This window comes from Hypanus sabinus, chromosome 21, assembly GCF_030144855.1.
Source record: "Hypanus sabinus isolate sHypSab1 chromosome 21, sHypSab1.hap1, whole genome shotgun sequence".
Taxonomy (NCBI): domain Eukaryota; kingdom Metazoa; phylum Chordata; class Chondrichthyes; order Myliobatiformes; family Dasyatidae; genus Hypanus; species Hypanus sabinus.
Window position 1 is genome coordinate 49,121,664 of NC_082726.1, and position 23,705 is coordinate 49,145,368.

At 44.0% G+C, this 23,705-nt stretch overlaps 1 protein-coding gene and 1 long non-coding RNA gene across 3 annotated transcripts in view; one reads left to right on the plus strand and one right to left on the minus strand.

The window, feature by feature from the left end:
• Positions 1-287: 287 nt before the first annotated feature.
• Positions 288-1,849, minus strand: ddit4 (DNA-damage-inducible transcript 4). Its single transcript, XM_059946475.1, has 2 exons — positions 1,592-1,849; positions 288-1,166 (listed from the first exon to the last, which is right to left on the minus strand). Exons 1-2 carry the CDS (start codon positions 1,752-1,754, stop codon positions 685-687), a joined length of 645 nt encoding a protein of 214 aa, XP_059802458.1. The 5' UTR covers positions 1,755-1,849; the 3' UTR covers positions 288-684.
• Positions 1,850-1,946: 97 nt separating this feature from the next.
• Positions 1,947-23,705, plus strand: part of LOC132379025 (uncharacterized) — a 70,995-nt gene continuing 49,236 nt past the window's right edge. For both annotated transcript variants that reach the window (XR_009507268.1, XR_009507267.1), the window contains exons 1-2: positions 1,947-2,092; positions 8,950-9,046. This is a non-coding gene — a long non-coding RNA (uncharacterized LOC132379025). The remainder of the gene's footprint in view (positions 2,093-8,949; positions 9,047-23,705) is intronic.

Genomic DNA, 23,705 nt, shown 5'->3' on the forward strand with positions numbered 1-23,705 from the left:
CCTTAGTAATCAAGAACGTATCAACCTTTGCTTCAAATAAACCCAATGACTTGTCCTCCACAGGTACCTGTGGCAGAGTTCCACAGATTCACCACCCTTTGGCTAAAGAAATTCCTCCTCATCTCTGTTCTAAAGGGACGTCCCTCTAGTCCGAGGCTGTGCCCTCTGGTCCTAGACTCGCCCATTATAGGAAACATCCCCTCCACATGCACTCTATCTAGGCCTTTCAAAATTCAATTGGTTCATTAGTTCGGTGTAAATACAGAGAATAAATGGTCATACAGAGAAAGATTCCAAGTTTGTTCTTTTATTCACTTAGTACAAACAATAAAAATAGCACCGAAGTATCAAAATTCTGTATTGTATGCATATCCAATGCCAGTGAAAAAAGTAGGCTGCCCGGCAGACCCACTGTCCCCACAAAGTAGTATTTACATTTTTACACAAGTTAGCACCATGTCATTTTAAACTGCTAAACAGGTCCCCTCCATGCAGAACTGGCTCCACACTGGCCACTGCACACTCCGGATTGCGGAGGGCATCCAAGTGCAGGTTCCCACCCAGAGCGCCGACGTGTCGCTTTAAACTTGCTCAGCCTGTGATCGTTCCGGGGCCAGATCAGATCCCCCCCAAGAGGAGACTTTCTGCCCCAACAGTTGTTCTAGTCACTCAGTGACCACCAGCTCAGCATTCTTCCACCAAGACCTCGTTGGAACTGTACAGTTTTCTCTTAATGATCCGGAACCTGGGGCTCAGTCTGAGTGTTTGGCTAAAGCCGGGAGTGAAGGAGGGTCCCGAAGTCAAGAGGTCCTGTATCTTGGACCAGATACCAGCTTCCAATCTCAGCACCAGGGCGAGCTCGAAGGTGGGAGACAGACTGCCGTCCACCACTATCCGGTCCACATCTTTGCAAACGTTGCCATCCTCCACGCTGAGGTGCAGCACGGCGCCCCGCAGGCCACAGGGCTCGCTGGCTGCCAGCCGGAGCAGCTCCTCCGCCACCTGGCCGCTCAGCTCCTCCGGGATGAGGAGCTTGAAGCAGCGAAGGGCACCGCGCTTGGCCTCGCTCAGGCTCTGCTCAACCAGCTGCATCACATCGGCGCAGAGAAACTCCTCAAACGGGTCGTCGGTGACGGAGTCACGGTCCGATTCCAAACTCCAGTAATCTGCCAATTTAGAAAGGGAACACGAAATTATTAAAACCAAATACTACCGCAGTAGAATTTCACATCATACGTCAACGATAAATCAGATTCTTATTGGAACTGGTCTAACAAATAACATCAGCACACGCAACAGTAGATTTAAGGATCAGGTCTGTGATATATTGTGCCGCGGCAAAAATACCGGCTTTTATGAATTTGTACCAGTGCTTCAAATCAAGATATAAACATAATTTAAGTACTTAGGACGAACGGCCAACACAGGCCGTTCGGCGCAACTAGATCTTGAAGTTGCATCAGTCTCCAGTTTCCCTTTACTTCAACGAGCTGAAGCATTTAACGCTTCATACATCAAGGAGAGGCAATTTTACATTAAGAGCTGGCTGATCCACCACCGACACAGGACGAGACCGGATAATGACACTTACCGCTGTCAGTGTCCACACTGGGCTCTGCTTTGTGTTCCAGCCGGTCCGGCGGAAACTGAGCCGGGGAGCTGCCGGTCAGATCGGCGATCCTCTGCAGCAGTTTACCCCAGGAGGAAGGGGGCAAAGGCGACGGAGTGGGAACCGCAGCGCGTCCGTGACACATCTTTCATACAAAGTAGAGGGCCGAGTCACCAATGAATGACAGACGAAACAAAGCCCAACCAACACTGGTCCCCAAACCAGAGTGGAACACAGTCAACGGGGGCAAATTCATTATATTAATACGCTGGTAGCCGCCCCCCCCCCGTAGACCCCGCCCACCACTCCACACAAGGAGCAATGTTCCATATCTGACTGTTGCCAGTTCAACCCAGCCAATGAATGCGCCGAGCACGTTCACCACGTTCCGGCCAAGTCCCGCCCAGCCCTTGTGAGAACAGGCTGAGCACAAGCGCCTGAGACAACTTGTACCAGAACAAAACTCAGTACGGGACGTCCTTGGTAGGTGACAGCGGTGAAGATTTGTTAAGGTTTTAAACCTTGCATTCTTTACAGGTGCTACCTCAGTATCTGCTGCCTTTTTTTTGGTTGTGCAGGTTGTACATCTGCTGTTTCAAATTTGCCGATCTGCAGTGCGTGATTTTTGTGTTTTTTTTTGTAGCTTTTTCTGGGCTGCGAGCCAGCATCGGTTTGTGCACAGGAGAAAGTGCGAGAAAAAGCGAGAGTTGGGACATCAAGTCCTTGGCTGCTCGCCAGCGAAAGACTGTGTTTGGCACGTCGTTAATCAGCCCAGTTTAGTACAATATACTTCCCTTGGGGACCTGCAGAGACCTTAAAAGCATTAACCGCACAGCAATGTCAAACTAATGCAAAACAGATGTAGAGTTGACAAGGGAGAGTCTTGAGATATTTAAAGTTCACACCGCGGAGAGGCGAAAGGACAGCCAGCTTTGATGGAAGGAGCTGACAGCATTTTTAACTCAGTTGTATTCCAAACTAAATTAGCATCGCTTTTCCAATGAAGCATGAACATTTACATAGACCATGATCGAATCGTTTAGAAAGATATTAAAGCACTTAAAATGCGCTGATTGTTAATGAGCAGCATTGCAAGATCTCGCAAGTTGGTGAGGAAATAAAGACCAAAAGGCATAGGAGCAGAAGTCGGCCATTCGGCCCATCGAGTCTGCTCCGCTATTCCATCATGGCTGATTTATTATCCCTCGCAACCCCATTCTCCTGGTTTCTCCCAGTAACCTGTAACGCCCTTACTATTAATCTCTGCTTTAAATACTACATAGATTCTTCACTCTCTGACTAAAGAAATCTCCGCTCGTCTCTCTTGTAAAGGGGACGCCCCTCTATACCGAAGTCCTCCAGTCCGAGACTCCCCTACATAAAGGATGGGCTCTTGATTCATTTAGTCGTCGTATTTTGCTGGTACTTTGGATTATCACCAACAACACGTAATTACATTCAAACATTAATGTAGTGTTTCGGAAAGTCAAAAATACAGTAAAGTGATTGCATCAATTTTTAAATGTCAGCTGTGGTTCACTCCTTGGCACCAACCCCACTGAGCCAAGAGTGGGTTGAAATCCCTCTCCGTTGGCTTGAGGACTAAAAATCCATACAGACCAAACTACACTGCCGATGGAATACCATCCCCAGAGTAAGCTGCGGTGGGTTGGGGAAGGGGGAAAGGACAGTTACTCAACCGTTTTGCAGACGGTGGGTTTGCTAAGAAGCTGTGAAGGGGAATGCTAGTTTGTCTCTGTTCATCCCAAGCAGCTGCGTAACAGAGGCTGTTCCCAGGGTCACACGCCACCGCAGGCATCAAGATCCACTCAGTGAAAATGCCACTTGGTTAGCCAAAGCACTTTGGTCTTCCAGAACAGAGAGATGTACGCAAGGGGATGCTGATCTGTTAGGGCATCAAAGGATATGACGAGAAGGCAGGTTGAGCGGGATCCGTGATGGAATGGCGGAGCAGACTCGCTGGGCTGAGTTGCCTAATTCTGCTCCTATGTCCCCTGGTCTGATGGGCTGGCACATTCCAGATAGCGCGGTAGGGTGTGGAGGGACACACTGCAGCTCAGTGCGTGGGGAAAAGCCACAATCTGCAGGGTTCTTCTGCTACTGGACATGAAAGAGCTAACATGTCAAACACTGAAATCTTGTGCAGTGTTTTTATTTCTCTATATATTTCTTACGCTTTTTTTTGGAAATTGGAGGCACTGTGCTTTGGATGCGCTGTTCAATCTGAGGCTCTGACAACGCTTTCAGAAACAGTCCCTTTGAGGAAGACTTACGGCTGCCCATTACACCGCTGGCATTTGGGTCCTCATCTCTGGCTGTGTTCAGGGCTTCCTTCATTGTGTCAGTAGCTTCTTCTCGGTTTTCACCACTGTCGGTCATGCAAGTCCCCGGTGGAGACTCAGGAATACCGTCACTCTCAGATGTAAAAGGATTCTTCAGTGCTGTTTCCGTAACAGTTTTGTTTTACCGGTCAAGGTGGTTAACTTCGAGCTGAACTCCCAAACCTTGAGGACCCATGGACCACTCTTAGTCTGTCCTCTACCCGTTGAACTGTTCGACATGGGTGACCCTACCAGGACTAGGTATTAAGCGCGGACTCCAGCCAACGAAGTTCTCCCGGTCATTGAGGTCAGGAGCCTCCAAACCACGTCAAGGTTGGTAGCCTCCTGGAGGCTTTGAAGAAGAGAAAGGGGATTATCCCTGACATTCCCAGTAGTAGTTTCAAGATTCAAGATTATGTAATGCCATTTCCAGTACACAAGTGGAAAGGAAAATAAAATAATTGTTACTCCGGATCCAATGCAGCGCAAAAAGCACAATAAGATAAAGAACGCAATGATAAAAAAATAGAAATATATTAAAATCATTCTACAATCAAAGTAACTAAAATCCCACCAGCCAGATATAAAAGATTTTTTTTAAACTGCCAGTGCTGGAAATCTAAAATAAGAACAGAAAACATTGGCTCTCTTTCCACACATGCAGCCTGGGCTGGGGGATAGTTCCAGAATTTTCTGTCTTATCTGGTTATCATTGCATTGTTTGTTTTAGAAGCCTGTTGTTTACTAATTTGCCAGGGTAGTTCCTATCTCGCAACAGCACATTGAGAGATCCCATAGGTGCAAGCAGTTGCCGTACATGTACAAACTTCTCCCCTCAGAGAGGAGCAGGAGGTGGAGCGTTTAAGCGGGGAGTCTGAGGGAGTGCATTCAGGGATCAGTCTGCCAATTGTGAAATAAAACGAGGATTGACGCACAGCGGCGGTGCCAAGCTGAATGATTTGTAAAGAGATGGTTTATCCTGGCAGAGGTTACAGAGAGTGAATGTTATTCGAGGCCCGGCAGCAGAGGCCAAAGGTAATTGGAGATTTCTCAGTGCAGGGGACACCACAGGGGGATGTTTAGCCTGCAATATCTGTCCCAGTTGAGAAAGACCAACCCAGCTTTCCAAAAACATGCAGACATGTTATTCAAATGCATAGACAAATCCGACTATTTGGAAGGCAGTGAACTCATGCTAATAACACATCTTTCCCCAACCCCAACTCCTTATAAATCCCCTTCAGAATATCGTCCTTATTCTTACCACCACTCAGATCAGAAACACTAGATCCTTGCTATTTACTCTGTCTAGGCCCCATATTTTATACACCTCATCCTTCTCTGAACGCTGAGGTCAAGGCAATGCCATCCAAGTGGTGGCAGCTCTTCTGAAGACAATGATATAGAATTAGAAGTTCAGAAAGGATACCAGCTTTAACTTGGTCTGGTTAAGCCCAATACAATAGCTAAGGTAAGGGGTTATGTTCACTAAAGGACCTATAGTAGTGTTTTCAGTCTCCCCATTGTCTAAATGCAGTAAATCGGAGCTTTTCTAGCAATAGATGACAGTCAAGCAGGCTGTGGAAACAGGCAACAAGGAAAGTGATGGAGAAGCAGGACCTTATGCTCATCTTTAATGTCAAAGTTGTGTTTATTGTCATATGCACAGTTTTAAGGTGCTTGGAAGTAGGTACAGAGGAGATGTCAGGGGTAAGATCTTTATGCAGAGAGTGGTGGGTGCGTGGAATGGGCTGCTGACGATGGTGGTGGAGGTAGATACAATAGGGTCTTTTAAGAGACTCCTGGATCGATACATGGAGCTTAGAAAAACAGGCTATGAGTAACCCTAGGTAATTTCTAAAATAAGTACATGTCTGACACAGCATTGTGGGCTGAAGGGCCTGTATTGTGCTGTCGGTTTTTTATGTTTCGATGTATGCATGAGTACAATAAAAGAATTACTTGCAGCAGCATCACAGGACAAGTTTTATTCACTGTATCAACACACTTGTGGCAATAATAAACACGTCCCAGTAACAATACAGATTACTGGTTCACAGAGACTGCTGAGCACACAAAATTGCTGCTGTTATTTGTCCAGCACCACCACACAAACTCCTAGTCTAGAAAGACAAGGGCAGCAGGTGAAGGGGACATCACAACATATGGTTTCTCTTCCAAGTCACACACTATCTTGATTTGGAAATTATCACTGGTCTTTCACAGTAAGCTGGTGTAAACCCTGAAATCCTTCACCCTACTTGTCGAAATGTCAACAGTCCTGACGAAGGGTCTTAGCCTGAAACATCGACTGCTTACTTTTGTCCATGGATGCTGCCTGGCCTGCTGAGTTCCTCCAGCATTTTGTGTGTGTTGCCTTGGATTTTCAGCATCTGCAGATTTTCTATTGTCGTTATCTAGGTCGCTCCTGCTGTTAGGAGACAGGCAGCGGAGGAGGTAAGTGTGGTTGAGAGCTGCAGAGGTTTTGAAGAGCGATCGTATCCTCAAAGGAAGTGGTGATGTTGGTTAGAGGTGATCTGGTGCTGTGCGAGGGACTGAAATCTGATTAGAGAGATTTGAAAATTAATTTGCAAACTTGTTTAGCGAGGATTTGGCAGAGAAGCCTGCAATGAAGATAAAATGCAACAAAAAGCAAAGTAATAGACACAGGAAACCTGAAATAAAGCACTTATGGTGCTGGAAATTCTCAGCAGGTCAGGCAGCTTCAGTAGAAAAATAGAAAGAATTAACAATGCAGATTATTGACCTCCTATTGAATTACTAGAGAAATGATCAAAGATAATTCAATGCTCCCTCTACATAACAATGATATAGTTGATGTTTTGGGCTGAATCCTGATGAAGGGTCTTGGCCCAAAATATCGACTGTTTATTTCCCTCCATAGAGGCCGTCTGATATGTTGAGGTTCTCCAGCGTTTCATGTGTGTCACAGTCAAAGAAGTGCTTATGAAATACTGTTTTAATAAAGGAAATATGGCTACAGGACTAATCTTGGTTAATCAGCCCAATGTTTTGCTTACGCAAAGGAAGCTGTTGCAGATGGTCAGACTGGCATCAATGACCAGATAATAGCTCATAACCGTGTCTTGTGTTTACAAGATAGTGCTTTTTTTGTGATGAAGATTGAAAATGAGAGCACTAGCGCACTGCTTGTTCAGAATAACATCTAGACCTTTTACAGCTCTGTACTAGGAGCACACACAGTGCCTTGTTATTAAATGAAGGAAGCACTCCCTCACTGTTGCACCCAAGGGTCAGCCTAGCTCTTTGTGCATACAATCTTTGAGTGGAATGAACCAACCACCTTCTAATTCATTGGCCAGATTGATACCAACTGAAACACATTCACAGTCTGTCAAATGAAAAAAAAACTAAACAGATAAGCTCTTTCTAAACATACTAAGTTCTGAAGGAACTCAGCAGGTCAGGCAGCATCTAGGGAAAGAAATGGAGAGTTGACTTTTGGGGTTATGACCCTTCATTGGCACCATAAAAAGTGGAGATAACCAGTATAAAAAGGTTGGGGGGGGGGTGAGCAAGAGCTGACAGGTAATAGATGAATCCAGGTGAGGAAAGGGGAGAGTGGGAATGATATAAGAAGTTGGAAGGTGGAAGTGTCAAACGGCTGAAGATGATGGATTCTGATAGGAGAGGACAGTGGGCTATGGAGTAAAGGGGAGGAGGTAAGGAGAGGGAATGAGTGGGTGGGGTAGATTGAAAGGGTGGGGAGTAGGGGAAAGAAGGTGTGTCTAGACTCATGGAATAAGGGATAAAAAGGAGAATAAAGGGGAGTGGTTATCTGAAGTTGGAGATATTGATGCTCGTGCCACTGGACTGGAGACTACTAAGGCGGAATATGAGCTGCTGTTCCTCTAATCTGCACCTAGCGTCAACTTGGCGGTAGACGAAGCCGTAGACAAACATCTTGTTTTGGGACTGGAAAGTGGAATTAAGATGCCTGGCCACCCGGCTGATTCTTGAGTTTATTCATTTTCCTGTGGCAGGATATCAAAAGCAAAAAGGTCAAAGTTTAAAGAGAGAGGAAATTGTTTTAAAGGAGATTTAAGGGGAATGCTTTGACACAGGGAGTGGTTGATATCTGGATATCTCGCTGCCAGAGGGGGTACTGGAGTCAGATATAACCACTATGTTTTTAGAGACATTTAGACAGACACTTAAATAGGCAAGGCATGGAAGGATATAGACCTAATGCAGACAAATGGATTTAGTGCAGATGGGAAGTGTGTTGGCATGGACATCAAAATTCAAAGGAAATTTATTACCAAAGTACAGACATCTTTTGTGCTTCTATAGAAGTCTGTCAAAGTTTTAGATGACATGCCGAATCTGAGCAAACTTCTAAGTAGAGGTGCTGCCATGCCTTCTTTGTAATGATACTTACCCTCCGGTTCCAGGGTGGATCTTCTGATACAATAACGCCGAGGGATTTAAAGTTACTGACCCTCTTCACCTCCAATCGCCTAAAGTGGACCTGCCCATAGGCCTCTGGTTCCTTCCTCCTGTAGTCATTAATCAGCTCTTTCGTTTTGCCAATGTTGAGCGAGAGGTTGTTGTTGTGGCACCATTCAACCAGATTTTCAATCTCCCTCCTATATGCTGATGGTGTCTCTAGGATGATGACGGTGATGGTGGGCCGAAGGCTGGATTTCTTAACACCAGCAAAGAGATTTTATTGTTCACATTATAATTAGAAGATATCTGGGTACTTACAAATGCAATATCTGCAGTTCACTATCACATAAGATAAACAATTTCAGCCAAGAAAGCAAAAAGGCCTTGGTTTGAAACATTTTCAGAAAGTGCTTTTAAAGCAAATAGCAAAAACTTTGATATGACTTCATTTTTTTGTGTGAGGTTCTTTAATTATTATTAAGCATTGAGAGTAGATCATAATTCTAAAATATTTTATAATTTTTGGACTATGTCAATTTTAACAAATTATTCTATTCTTCCAAGGATGAGGGTGACTTGCTCCCACCCCAGTTCTGGTGGCTCTGAGGTGTCGTATTAAGACCAAAGTAGGCAGGAGATCATGATAGAGCCGGTGGGTGTGGTAAGTGCTAAGTGGCTTCTGCTTTTTGCTCTGCAATCCTCAGTGAAGAGACTTATTGAGACACCGGTAGTGTTCATAGACTATTCAGAAATCTGATGGTGAAAGGGGTGGAAGCTGTTTCTGCATTGTTGAGTGTGGAACTTCAGGTTCCTGTACCTCCTCCCTAATGACAGTAAAGGGAACAATGTATGTCCTGGATGGGGTTGGATGTCACTTTTTGAAGATGTCCTCAGTGGTGGGGAGGGCTGCACCTGCGATGGAAAAATTTGTGGGGAATGGAGCTCCTCTGCATGCCGACACAGATCAGCTAAAAATAGTTTCTTCTATATGAAGAAACTGGGGCTGTGGTAATAAATCTGCTGCCTCTTATCTCCAGAACTCAGGCTCAGTCGCAAACTCCAGTGCTGCCTGCATTGAGTAGGCATGTTCTCCAGGTGCTTCACTTCCCTTTCACATCTTGGAGGAGTTACGGTTGGTAGTTAATTCTGTAAGTAGGTAGATGGGAATATTGAGAGGGTAGGTTATAGGGAATATCACATATTTGGAGAATGCAATTGCTCTTTGGCCCACCATGTTTTTCTGCTGTTGCATTTTGTGTTGTTTTGCCAAGCGTCGTGGACATGCTATGCTGGCGCTGGAATGTGTGGCAACTCTTGCGGGCTGCCCCCAGCACACCCTCGGGTGTGCTAGTTGTCAATGCAAAAGACACATTTCACTGTATGTTTTGATGTACAGCCAAAGTCTCAAAGTAAATTTATTATCAAAGTACATACATGTCACCATACACAAACCTTAGATTCATTTTCATGCAGGCATAATCTGTAAATCCAATAATTATAATAGAATCAATGGGACACCACATCCAAAAGGTTGGACAACCAGTGTGCAAAAGACAACAAACTGTGCAAATACAAAAGAAAAAAAGAAATAATAAATAAATGAATAATCAATAAATATCAAGAATATGAGATGAGGTATTCATGGAGGTTAGTTCATAGGTTGTGGGAACGGGTCAGTGATGGGGCAAGTGAAGTTGGGTAAAGTTGGTTCAAGAGCCTAATGGTTGAAGGTTAATAACTGACAAATAAATACATGATAAATAAACCTGAATCTTGAATATTTTTCTAAGTGTAGTCACTTCATAATATAAAATACTCTGCAGTATTTTAATCTTCAGCATTCCCAAGTAATTGTGTTGATCAAGGCCATAGGGTATGAAGGACACCCTAAGTGTGGAGATTTCAGTGGGTGAATTCCTCACTCTTCTGTTCTTCTGTGGAATTGTTTTAGCACCTTCTTGATTGGCATCTCTGACGTTACAATACTCAATCAATATTCCAGTCCAGTTTACTCATTCATTTCTTTGGAATGGATTGTGAAACCTGAACCAGAAGGGAAGTGGTTGATTCCAAATGTACTGTGTCAAGATTTACCTGATTATAGTATATTCAATTTACAAGTCTGTCTGAAGCCACTTACTGAGAGAAGTGGAGTGAGACTTCATTATCTCGCAGATAGTTGCATCATCAGGTCAGGTACATCTTCCTATCTCTCCTTTACAGGCAGTCCTTCAACGTCACTACAGTTCTTGGGTTCTGCACTGCCTGATTAGACCATTGAGAAACCTGCAGACTCTGCTACAATTGGACGGGAGCTAGTATAACATACGCTCTGTGTGGTGTCTGTGCCTACGTGCCTGCGATACTGTGTAAACAAGTTTTTCATTGTACCTGTACCTCACCATGTGTGTGCACATGACAATAAGCTCAACCTCAATTAACAGGTGGTGTGGGATGTAGCGTACTCCTTCTACCACTTGGGCTGGTCTTCTGTGATCTCCTAATAAAGGAACTGAAGGTTCTCAGTGTTGTCTTGAATGTTCCTCCAGCAGGTTGACCGTTGCTCCAGATCCAAGCATCTGCTGTCTTTGTGTGTCTCGCTCGAAACTTTGAATCTTCAAAGTATATATATGCCACCATATGCTATTCTGAGATTAATTTCTTTTGAAATTCTGATATTCTCAAACCTTTTCTTATAATTCCTGATAATCTCTTACTGTGCATGATCTTGGTGTAGAGTGCCAACTTCTGGTGTTCTGGTGTGGCCTGCCACTGGAGACAAGTAAGTTCAAGTTTAATTGTCATTCAGCCATACAAGAATACCCATGAATACAGCCAGTGAAAACTGCATTACTCTGGGGCCGAGGTGTAAAACACAGTGCCAACTGTCAATTACAACTCAAGGTAGACTTAGCACATATAAGACAGCATTAAAATACAGTCACACAAAAATATATATAGTCCAAGTCCCTGAGTCCATGAATGCTGCATCAGTCTGCAGTTGAACACAACACATCTTGTCTTCTGCTGAGCAAATACTGGAGAGCAGCACCGACTCCACATGGATGCTGCACCACACCACCTCCAGCACTCCAGTGGAACATACTGACTCTGATGCTCTCCTCTGGGCAGCTGCAAACAGGCGACACTGTGGTTTGAGGCCCAGGACTCGCTACGACTGAGGCCATGCAGGTCCCCTGCTGTTTGCCAATAAAGCAGTGAACTGGATTTGCAGCATACCACATTAACAATGTCCAATAGGGCTTTGCAATCACAAGAAAGGAAACTAAGATGATCACTCACTGTTAAACTGCACACCGTCTTTGTGCATTGACACCTCTCTGATGCGGGCAGCAAACATATTCATTAAATAAGATGAGTGGCTGGATGCTGGCCTGAGAGAGGACACTGTATCTGATCACCTACTCTTTCAATGGATAGTGATAACCTTGCAATGATATTGTTGGCTATATTTCTCCAGTTCTTTGTCAAAGTCAAAATAAATTTATTATTAAAGTACATGAGCCCAGCCAGTCCTCATTGGAGAGTCAGAGGTGAAGAGTAGGTACAGAGGAGATGTCAGGGGTAAGTATTTTACTCAGAGAGTGGTGAGTGTGTGGAATGGGCTGCTGGCAACGGTGGTGGAGGCGGATACGATAGGGTCTTTTAAGAGACTTTTGTATAGGTACATGGAGCTTAGAAAAATGGAGGGCTATAGGTAAGCCTAGTAATTTCTAAGGTAGGGACATGTTCGGCACAACTTTGTGGGCTGAAGGGCCTGTATTGTGCTGTAGGTTTTCTATGTTTCTACATATATGTCACCATGACTTTCATTTTCTTGCAGATATTCACAGCCGAACAAAGAAATGTAACAGAATTAATGAAGAACCACACACACACACACACACACACACACACACACACACACACACACACACACACACATACACACACACACACACACACACACACACACGAGAAGCAGCCAATGTGCAAAAGTAGACCTGTGCAAATACAATTTTTTAAAATGATAAATAAGTAATAATACTGAGAGCATGAGTTGAGTCTTTGAAAGTGAGTGCATGGATGTGGAATCAGTTCACAGTTAAGGTGAGTGAAATTACCCACACTAGTTTAGGGCCCTGATGGTTGAAGGGTAATGAATGTCTCTGAATCCATGGCTCTAAGGCTCCTGCATCTCCTAGCCAATGGTAGTTATGAGAAGTGAGCTTTGATGGGGGGGTCCTTGGTGATGGAATCTGCTTTCTTATGGCAGTGTTCCTTGTAGATGTGCTCAATGGTGTGTGTGTGTGTGTGTGTGTTGGGGTGGGGGAGAGGGTGCTTTGACTCTGATGGACTGGGTTATATCCACACCCTTCTGAAGGTTTTTTTCCATTTCTGGGCATTGGTGATTCCATACCAGATCATGAAGCAACCAGTCAGGATACTCTCCACTGGGCATCTACAGAAGTTTGTCAAGGTTTTTAGATGACATGTCTTTGGAGATTGTTCATGGCTCCCAGCAAGGTGGTGAGCAGGGATTGCTGTAGACCATGAGATTGGCAGTAAATTTGAGGATTAATCTTTGAGCACGCTTTTCATCAGACCGCACTAGAGCAATGGAGATAGTGATGGACTTCATCGTCAATATCTGACATCATCGTGTCCCTGGAAATATGCAAAGTTACTGATACTTCACAGTATTCTGCTGTAGATCCTGATTACTGGTTGTGCTTGTGCATTGGGATAGGCTGGTTGCTATCTTTATCTTCCAGACATTCAGCATAAGACCTACAGACCTTTAGCTATCCAGTTACTCAAATTTTACATTCATCCCAATTTTTTATTCTTGCAACATTCACATCAACTTGCCCCCACCTCCCACCATTCTATCTGATCTACACATAAGGGGCAATTAATAGTGGTGAACCCCCAGATCTTTATGATATGTTGGAAACCAGAGCACTTGGAGGATCCCCACCACCCAGGACATGTCCTCTGCTCATTACTACCATCGGGGAGGAGGTACAGGGACATGAAGACCCACACTCAGTGTTTTAAGAAGAGCTTCAAAGTTCAAAGTAAATTTTATTATCGAAGTACTTATTTGTCACCATATACAACACTGAGATTAATTTTTTGTGGGCATACTCAGCAAGTCGATAGAATATTAACTATGACAGGACTCTCGGGAAGATGGCGACATGTTTGAATGCAGTGGCCTCTTGGGAGCCAACCAAAGGTGCATTTTTTCTTTTTAAAATGTGTTTTTATTATTTTAAGACTATACTGGACTCCAAGACTGGGAGTACAGCAGGTCTACCACATCAGTGATCTGCTTGGAGCAGCTGGCCAGGGTGTCAAAGGAACTGGCGGGTGGGTTGGAGAAAGAGAAGCCAGTGGTCAGGTTGGAGAAGGAGAAGCTGGTGGACAGGCCGGAGAACGTTCGGGGCTGACATGGGTGCAAACCATAATGCTGCCTGCTACTCAAAGACATTGGAGTTGGTGCGCAAAAACAGCATGCAGTGTAACCATGAGGGATTGTCTTGCATGTTTCTCTTGAGATCGCAAGACCCTGTTGAACATTGATAATGTAAGATGCTGTAGGTTTGTTTTCCTGGTTTGGTGGAGAGATAGGTGACGAGGCAACAGTGTGGCCTCAGCTGTAGTGAGGACTAGGCCTCAAGTTGTGAGTTTGAGTGCTGCTGCAGCCCAGGAGAGGAGACACTGGAGGCGGTGTAGCGTGGTATACATGCTCAGTTGGGGCAGGCCTCTCCCATTGGTGCTGCCCCCAGTGTCTGATTGCTGGAATCACAGGTTGGATTGCCGGAAGCTGAACCATCAGTTTGCATGTTACTCAGGGTCTTGGAATGTACATGTGTTTTCTTGCATAAAGATGTGTGTTTTTTCCTCTCTCCCGCTATTTTGAATGCATGTTATGCACCTTGACCCCAGAGGAACATCGTCTTCTTCAACTGTATGGTCTGAATGATAATTAAACCTGATCTGATTTGATCAATGCAAGATCAACTGGGGTGCAGAAGAGAACAAACTGAGCAAATGCAAATATAAATAAATTATAATAAATAGACATAAATACATATAAATAAATCCAACATCAGATTTCTGAACAGTTCATGTACCCATGGACACTACCTCTCTTTTTGTATCACACACACACATATTCAAATGTCAATAGAGGAATGGGGGTTTAAAAAACATTTCGACGGCCGAGATACCGGGGTTAAGTGGGAGCAGAGCCCGTTCCAGGTTTCGGGAGTGGGGGGAGGGGGAGAGGGCTAGGCTGTGAAGGCTCGATCAACACAAATGGGTCGTTGGGGCACGGGAAGGCTCAGAGGCTGGACTTTAGGAGGGCAGTGGGGCCGAGGAACTGCGTTGCCCATAAAGCGCCTGCCATGGAGGGGGCTGCGATTTCTTGCATTGCGGCCTGAGCAGCTGAACTTTTAAGAGGAATTAAATCTGCATTCCGAGTTTTTATATAACAAGACACATGGCTGAGATCGGTGCTCAGTAGAATGGTGGTAAAGCAGCACTCTCCGTTTCTCCCCGTTCCAAGTCGACGGTTTCGACACCCTCCACACCCACCACTCATTCACTATTGTTTCTGAAAGGCACTGGATTATTTATGAGCCTGGCAATATTTGAATTGCTCCCTTTGTCCCTGACCGGCAGCATTGCATAAATTCAAAGGTGATATTCTCCCTTCCCCATCTAAAAGATAAACAGTGCCTGGGGGCAGGTTTTCTGCCGACTCGGCGCAGGACGTACAGGTCACGTAGCAAGCAAACCCGAGTGTACCGTGTCAAGAAAAGGAGTCTTGCGAGGTCCTAGTGCTGGTCAATTTAACCGCTTAATGCATCAAATTCATAGAAGATTTTTCTAGCTGTTTTCACGATGTCCTAACACGCTTTACTGTGGAAATATAGACATGAGTGTAATATAGAAGATACACCAACTAATAAAGTCAGGTTCCAGCAACTATAATCGCCAGAAAATGAGCGTTAGTGATCAGAATTAGATTTATTATCACTGGAATATGTCGTGAAATTGGTTTTCGGCAGCAGTACAGTTCAAGGCATGAAATAAAATCGCTTTAAGTTACAATAAAAGAAAGTTCATAATCAATGACAAAGAGGAATAACTAGTTAGAATACCAGGAAGAATTTCCAACTTCCATCCTGCCCTTAAATTCACTTGGTCTATGTTTCTTACCTCCCTCTCCTACCTCGATCTCTTGGTCACCATCTCTGGAGACAAACTGCTTACTGACATCTTTCTTAAACCCACCGATTCCCGTGGCTATACCCTTTTCCACCCTCTTATGTAAAAATGCTATTCCCTTTTCTCAGTCCCTTTGTCTGTGCCGCATCTGTTCCCAGGATGCTTTCCTTTCCAGTACATCAGGGATAGCTTCTTTCTTCAGATAAAGGTGTTTCCCTTCTTTCACCATTGATGCTGTCCTCACTCACATCTCCTCCATTTCCAGGACATCCCACCCCACCACCTTAACAGAGATAATGTTCTTCTTGTCCTCACCTACCATCCAATGAGCATTCAACAGGTTCAACACATAAGCGTTCCTGTGCAACTTCCACCATCTTCAATGAGATTTTACCATCAAACACATCTTTACCTTGCCCCCATGGATTGCTGCCACTGCGATTCCCTTGTCCATTCGTCCCTGCCCACTAATCTCCTTCCTGGGACGGCTTTGCCAAAAGCTGAACAAACCTGGTGGCCAATAATTTTAATTCCTATACCCATTCCCGTTCAATCCATGGCTTCCTCTTTCACCACAACCAGGTCATTCTCAGGGTGGAGGAGCAACATCCCATATTCCATCTGGTAGCCTCCAACCTGATGGCATGAGCATTGATTTCTCCCGCCAGTAATTTTTTTCCCTGCTCCTTCCCTCTTCTTCTTTTCCTCACTATGGCCTCTTTCCATTTCTTACCTGCCTACCACCTCCCCCGGTGTCCCTCCTTCTTCTCTTTCTCCTATGGTCCACTCTGCTCTCCTATCAGATTCCTTCTTCTCCAGTACTTTACCTTCCCCACCTACCTAGCTTCCCCCATCACTCTCTGGCTATCCTCCTTCTCCTCCCCACCCCCACCTGTTATTCTGGCATCATCCCCCTTCCTTTCCTATCCCGAAGAAGGGTTTCGGCCCAAAACAATGACCATTTCTTCATTTCCATAGATGCTGCCTGATCTGCTGAGTTCCTTCAACATTTTGTGCATGTTGTTGAAGAATTTCCTGTTCTTTAAAATGATGCTAAGGAATATTTTACATCGCCATGCGAAAGCAAATGGAGCCTCAGTATAACATCCAAAAGGTGGCACCACCAATTGTCAATTGTCCATCATTCCCTCAATTATCGCACTGATCCGTATAAGCGTTCACCAGCTGCACATACAAAATGCTGGAGGAACTCAGCAGGTCAGGCAGCATCTACAGAGGTGGAATAAACATTGAATTCAGAATAGTTTGCCCTGTTGCCCCTCCCCCTTGAAAACAGCTCACTGGATTTTTGTGAAGCTTTTAATACATTTCCAATGTTTTTCCCTAATCATTAGTCTGTAACAGAAGCATTTATAGTGCCTCTTGGATGACATAGTGATTGACTGCATTATGTTCAAATACAAATAAAACCCACTAAGGGAGTTTGGCAGCTTTTACAAACAGATTAGTTTGCAATGACTGTGCACCTTTGCTCTACAGACTGGAAATTTCATGGCTTAAGAGATTCTGCTGATGCTGGAAATCCAGAGCAACACACACAAGAGGCTGCAGGAGCTCAGCAAGTCAGGCAGCATCTATGGTGGGGAATAAACAGTCGATGTTTTGGGGTGAGATCCTGCATCAAGACTGGAAAGAAGGGGAGAAGAAGGCAGAATATGAAGGAGGAGGGAGGGTAGGCGTGCACGCTTGCAAGAGATACATGAGACCAGGTGAGGGGGAAGGTGGGTGGGTGGGGTAAAGAGGGGGTGAAGTAAGAAGCTCGGAGGGGATAGATAGAAGTAAAGGGCTGAAGAAAGGTCTTGATCTGAAATGCTGTCTGACTCTCTGTGTTCCTCCAGCATTTTGTGTGTTTTGCTCAAGATATTCAGCAAGTATAGAATCTCTTGTGTTTCAGTGTTCAAAAGCCTGCTTGCTTCTCAGGTGCTGCATTCAGTGTGACGACTGCACCATGCGGCTCTCAAAAGCTCAGAGCAGCAGCCTGCTGGTTAACATTGCTTTCATTAAACACCACAGGATAATTCATCTCTGGGATCACGTTGACACCAAACTTCTATTCTTTAGAACCTTTTGTATACTGCACTTTAAAAATGAAATTGAACAGAGATTAATTTAATTTCAACGCTGCAAAAAGTGCATTAGATATGTTATCTGAAATTCCAGTTGTCTTGTTCTTCTATTCTGGAGGGATAATAGATCCAGGCACCTGAAACGATTGCATGCACAATTTCACTCAGCTCAACACTGAACCATTCCCACAACCTAGCGACTCACTCTCAAGGACTCTACAACTGATGTTGTCAGAATTATCTATTTATCTGTCTATATCTACAGTATCGATTTATTATTATTTGTTTTTATGTTTGCACTGTTTGCAGTCTTTTGCACAATGGTTGTCTGTCTCTGGGTGTAGTTTTTCATTGGTTTCATTGTATTTCTTTGTTCTACTCTGAATGCCTGCAAGAAACTAAATCTCAGGGTAGTACAGTATACGGTGACATATACATATTTTGATTAAAAATTTCCCTTGATCTTTGAAAAACTGGGTTGTTAGTGCTTTAGCAATCGGTGGGGAAAGCCAAATGCTGATTACCTAGAATATAAAAAAAAGCAGAAGCAGGAGTAGGCTATACAGCCCATCAAATCTGCTCTGCCATTCAATAAGATCCTGGCTGATCAGGCTGTGGACTCAGCTTCACCTATCTGCTTTTCTTCCCGTAATCCTTAATTCCCCTACTGTATGAAAATTTATCTAACTGTGTCTTAAATATATTTAATAACCTTGCCTCTACTGCCTCCCTGGGAAGAGAATTTGACATTTTCTGGGAAAAGTAGTTCCTCCTCACCAGCATCCTAAATCTACTCCTCTGATTCCTGAAGCTATGTCTCCTAGTTCTGGTTTCAACTGCCAAAGTTCAAAGTAAATTGATTATCAAAGTACATATATGTCACCATATACTACCCTGAGATTCCTTTTCTTGCAGACATTCAAAGTAGAATAAAAAATTCACAATATTATCAATTTAACAAAAACTACACAGAAAGACTGACAAACAACCAATGTGCAAAAGAAGACAAACTGTGCAAATGCAAAAAAAATTACCAGTGGAAACAACTTTCTTGCCTCAATCTCATCTATACCTTTCATAATGTTTCTATAAGATCTCCAATCATTCTTTTGAAATCAAGTGAGCCTCGTTCCTGGCGACTAAATTTCTCCTCCTAGGTCAGGGGTCAGCAACCTTTACCACTGAAAGAGCCACTTGGACCCGTTTCCCACAGAAAAGAAAACACTGGGAGCCGCAAAACCCGTTTGACATTTAAAATGAAATAACACTGCATACAACGTTTTGTTTTGCCTTTATGCTATGTATAAATAAACTATAATGTGTTGCATTTATGAAATTGATGAACTCCTGCAGAGAAAACGAAATTACATTTCTGCATGCAACAAAAACATTTTGAACTCCGAAAAAAAGACGTTGGGTTGAAGGTTACTTTTAAGTAAAATACTCAACGTCTATTTGAGTCCTTCTTGTATTTATGAAAAACGCCAAACTTAAATTTGCCGCCAGCAGCAAACCAAAAATAACGTCAGCCAGCTGTCAACCTGAAAAATAAAAGGACTATTTCACTGAACAATGAAAACATATGAATATACGTAAAATAATACGCAATTAAAATATTTATCATACTTCTTCAGGTTGACTCACACCTGACAATGCAGTCGTATTCAGTAGGGATGGATCGATGCTTAGGGGAGTGACCGGGAAGGATAATATGTTTTTTTCCTCTCTGAACTCACAGAAGCGTTTCCCAAACGATGTTTGCATTGCGATGATTGCAGAATGTAAATACTCCGAATTTATCATGTCGTGACATTGTTTGAACTCTCTCAAATTGGGGAAGTGAGACAATGTGCCTTTCTGTAAATCTCTGGCAAGCAACGTCAACTTGCGCTCGAATGCAAAACATCCCCCAACATGTGCAGGGCTGTACGTCCTTACCCCGTTGAAGAGCTGTGTTCAGCGTGTTCAGGTGCGCTGTCATGTCTACCATGAAGTGTAGCTTTTCCAGCCACTCTGGCTGTTCCAGCTCAGGAAAGTTGAGCCCTTTGCTGCCCAGGAAAGTTTTCACTTCTTCCAGACGCGCGACAAAGCGTTTCAGCACCTCCCCTCTGGACAGCCAGCGATAAAAACACGTTGTAGCGGTTGCTACACGCAGTCAGTAAACTGCAGTCAAAGATAGCTTTATTCGAACTAAACAGCCTTGCTTTTAAGCCTCCCTCAACCCGCCCCCCATGGGCGCGGATGCTGCAAAAGACACGTACTCACAAACCCCCGTAGGCTATCTCCCTTAGCCTGAACGCTGGCTAATTGTGAGCCGGTTCGGATGTGTCAGGAAATGGGTCGCCCGCCACAACGTCTTATTTAGATTGTACAAGATCACCATAATCTTCAAATTTAGATTTACATTTCAAAAACTAACAAACTAACATAAAAAACATATTAATTAAATACTGACCATGTAGCGGTGTGCTACACGCAGCGCTAAAATTACGACACGGAGTCGGTAACTGCAGTCGAAGGAAAAAAACTTTATTCGAAATCTTCAGCCTCACTTTTAAGCCTCCCTCAACCTGCCCCCCCCCCCCCCCATGGCGCAGAGGCTCCAAAGCTCTGTGCTCGCAAACCCCCGTAGGCTATCTTATTGTGAGTCGGTTCGGATGTGCCAGGAAAAGGGTCGCCACAACCAATTATTTCCCAAAGCAACAGACCTAAAAGAGCCACATGTGGCTCCGGAGCCGCGGGTTGCCGACCCCCGTCCTAGGTTAACCCCCTCATCTCTGGAATCAACCTGGTGAACTTCCTCTGCATTGCCTCCAAGTAAGGAGAGCAGATCTGCACATAGTACTCTAGATGTGGCCTCACCAGTCACTGTTTTTTGATGGAGGTATTGCCAAAGGTGTAGATTATGTTCTTTATTGTTGAATGTTGATAATGAATGCATGTTTCAGGGATGGTCTGCAGTATGTTACGTTGCATAGTTGCCATAGAGAACAGAAATTTTCAATCCCTTGGAATTGTGGGGTATAAATACCATGTCATTAAATGTGTGGTAATTGAACATCTTCAGTGTTATCAGGAATAATGCTAGCTTTGCAAATTTAGATTGTTTGGTGTCTTGCCGTAAGTCAAATGAAAACTTAGCTGTTTCTAAATGAAAAAGAAAACCAGAGAATCAACTTGATTGTTTTCTCTTTTGCTCATATTTGCAGCGTAAGCTGGAAACCTGCTAGAAACAGAGGTGAGAGAACTAACCGCTGAGTCACACTGTCACTAGCCCTGAGCTGGCACTGAACTATTTTATACACTCAGTTGCCACTTTATTAAGAAAGTCCTGTACATATTAAAGTGGCCGCAGAGTGTACGTTCGTGGTCTCCTGCTACTGTAGCCCATCCACTTCAAGTTTTGTTGTGTGTTCAGAGATGTTTTTCTGCATAGCACTGTTGTAACCTGTGGTTATTTGAGTAACAGTCAATCTGTCATCTTGAACCAGTCTGGCCTTTCTTCTCTGACCTTTCTCATTGACAAGGTGTCTTTGCCCACGGAACTGCCAATCACTGGATTTTATTTTTGTTTTTCATATCATTCTCTGTAAACTCTAGAAACTTGTGCATGAAAATCCCAAATCAGCAGCATCTGAGATACTCAAACCACCACATTTACAGCAGCATTCGTTCCATGGTCAGTCACTTAGATCACACTTCTTCCCCATTCTGATGTTTGATCTGAGCAACTGTACCTCTTGAACATGTCTGCATGCTTTATGCATTGAGTTGCTGCCACATGATTAGATATTTGCATTAGGTGTAACTAATAAAGTGCCCACTGAGAATAAAATCTCTCTAGCAGACTCCCTAAATTTAACTGATTCGGCTAAATAATCAAATGACTAGCTTTCAACAGCAGTGTGACCTTTCCCTTTTCAAATGCTCGTGATGCCTTTCAGGTTCTCGAATTTCATTTCTTTGAAAAACACATTTCAGGCAGCCGCAGTTTGTAATGAAGGACATCCCAACCTACAGTGTGATGCTTGGCAGCTGGTGCTTAGCGGGAGTTAAAAAAGACAAAAGGCTATGTCGTGCAGCAACTGCTTGGTTGAAGCAAAGGATTTTGTAAAAGCAGAGATGGAATTCTTTTTAAGGATAATGCGTTTCCTCTCCATATTATGAGCACATGGATAATGATCAGTTCATATTGTACATATATTTAAGCATTTGGTAGATCGGCAGGATCGATATGTCGGATACTGAGGGCTGTGGGCACTTTCTGCTGGGTGGGGTCAGAAATTTCTATCTGCCTTCCCTCCCTTCCCCCTGCCCCGAGCTTCAACAATCAGGATTGGATCGTACTGTGCAGTGCTGGGACTACTGAATCAGAATCACGTCTGTTTTCACCGACAAACATCGTGAAATGTGTTGTTTTGCGGCAGCAGTTCTGTGTAAATCAGAAAAATTACTGAGATACAAAAGAAAAGTAATGCAAAAGACAAGTAACGACGTACTGCTTGTGTGTTCGTGGACCGTTCGGCAATCTGACTGCGGAGGGGAAAAACTGTTCTTAAAATGCTGAGTGTTGGTCTTCGGGCTCCTGAATCTCCTCTTGATGATAGTAACGCAAAGAGAGTATGTCCTGGGTGATGAGATCTTTAATGAAGGATGTCACCTTCTTGACCTCATGAAGATGTCCTCGATTTGGGAAGGTTGAGTCTTTGGTGGAACTGGCTGAGTCTACAAGGCTTTGTAGCCTCTTGTGCTCCTGTGTGGTGGAGGCTCCATACCATGGAACCTTTCTGCCCTATACCTCACTCACTTACTCACTCACTCACTCACCCACTGTGTCATTGACGCAGGCTAGTAGCACCTCTCTCTGTTCTCAATGTCCCTCTTTCAGCAAACTCGCTGGTAGATAAACAAGTTCTGGGCAGAACAAAGTGCAGTGTTCCTGCAGGGTGAAACCCAAGTCAGTTTGGATTGGCAACAACATCTCCTCCAAATTCTCCATCAGCACAGGTGCACCACAAGGCTGTGAGCTTAGTCCCCTGCCCTACTCACTTTACACTTGTGACTGTGTTGATAAGCACAGCTCCAATGCCCAGTTCAAGTTGCTGACAACACCACTGTTCCAAAGGCCGAATCAAAGATGGTGATGAATCAGCATGTAAGGGGGAGACTGAAAATCTGACTGAACAGTGCCACAACAGCAAACTCTCACTCAACGTCAGCAAGACCAAAGAGCTGATTATTGACTTTAGGAGAAGGAAACCAGAGGTCCATGAGTCAGTCCTCCTTGGAGGATCAGACGTGGAGAGGGTCAGCAAATTTAAATTCCTGAGTGTTGCCATTTTAGAAGACCTGTTTTGGGCCCAGCACGTAAGTGCAATTATGAAGAAAGCACAGAGAGCTTCTACTTCCTCAGGAGGTTTGTGAACATTTGGCATGACATCTAAAACTTCAGAAATCTTCTACAGATGTGTGGTAGAGAGTATATTGGCTGGTAATATCGCAGACTGGTGTGGAAACACCAATACTTTTGAACAGAATAAATACACTAAAATACAATAAATACACTACATTTACACTACACACTGCATCCGCAAAGCAAACAGCATTATGAAGGACCCCACGCACCCCTCATACAATCTCTTCTCCCTTCCTGCTGTCTGGGAAGAGGCACCGAAGCATTTGGGCTCTCACGACCAGACTATGTAACAGTTTCTTCCCCCAAGCTATCAGACTCCTCAATACTCAGAGCCTGGACTGACACCTTACTGCCCTATTGTCCTGTTTATTATTTATTGTAATGCCTGCACTGTTTTGTGCACCTTATGCACTCCTGGGTAGGTCTGTGGTCGAGTGTAGTTGTTGCGTGTTTTTTTCCCTATGTTGTTTTTTTCGTAGTTCAGTCTAGTTTTTGTACTGTGTCATGTAACACCATGGTCCTGAAAAACGTTGTCTCATTTTTACTATGTACTGTACCAGCAGTTGTGATCGAAA

Excerpts from the sequence above, each read along its gene's own strand:
- ddit4 (XM_059946475.1), bottom strand. The coding sequence starts at position 1,754 with ATGTGTCACGGACGCGCTGCGGTTCCCACTCCGTCGCCTTTGCCCCCT. Across the intron at positions 1,167-1,591 it reads CAGTGTGGACACTGACAGCG|ATTACTGGAGTTTGGAATCG; the intron begins GTAAGTGTCATT and ends CTAAATTGGCAG.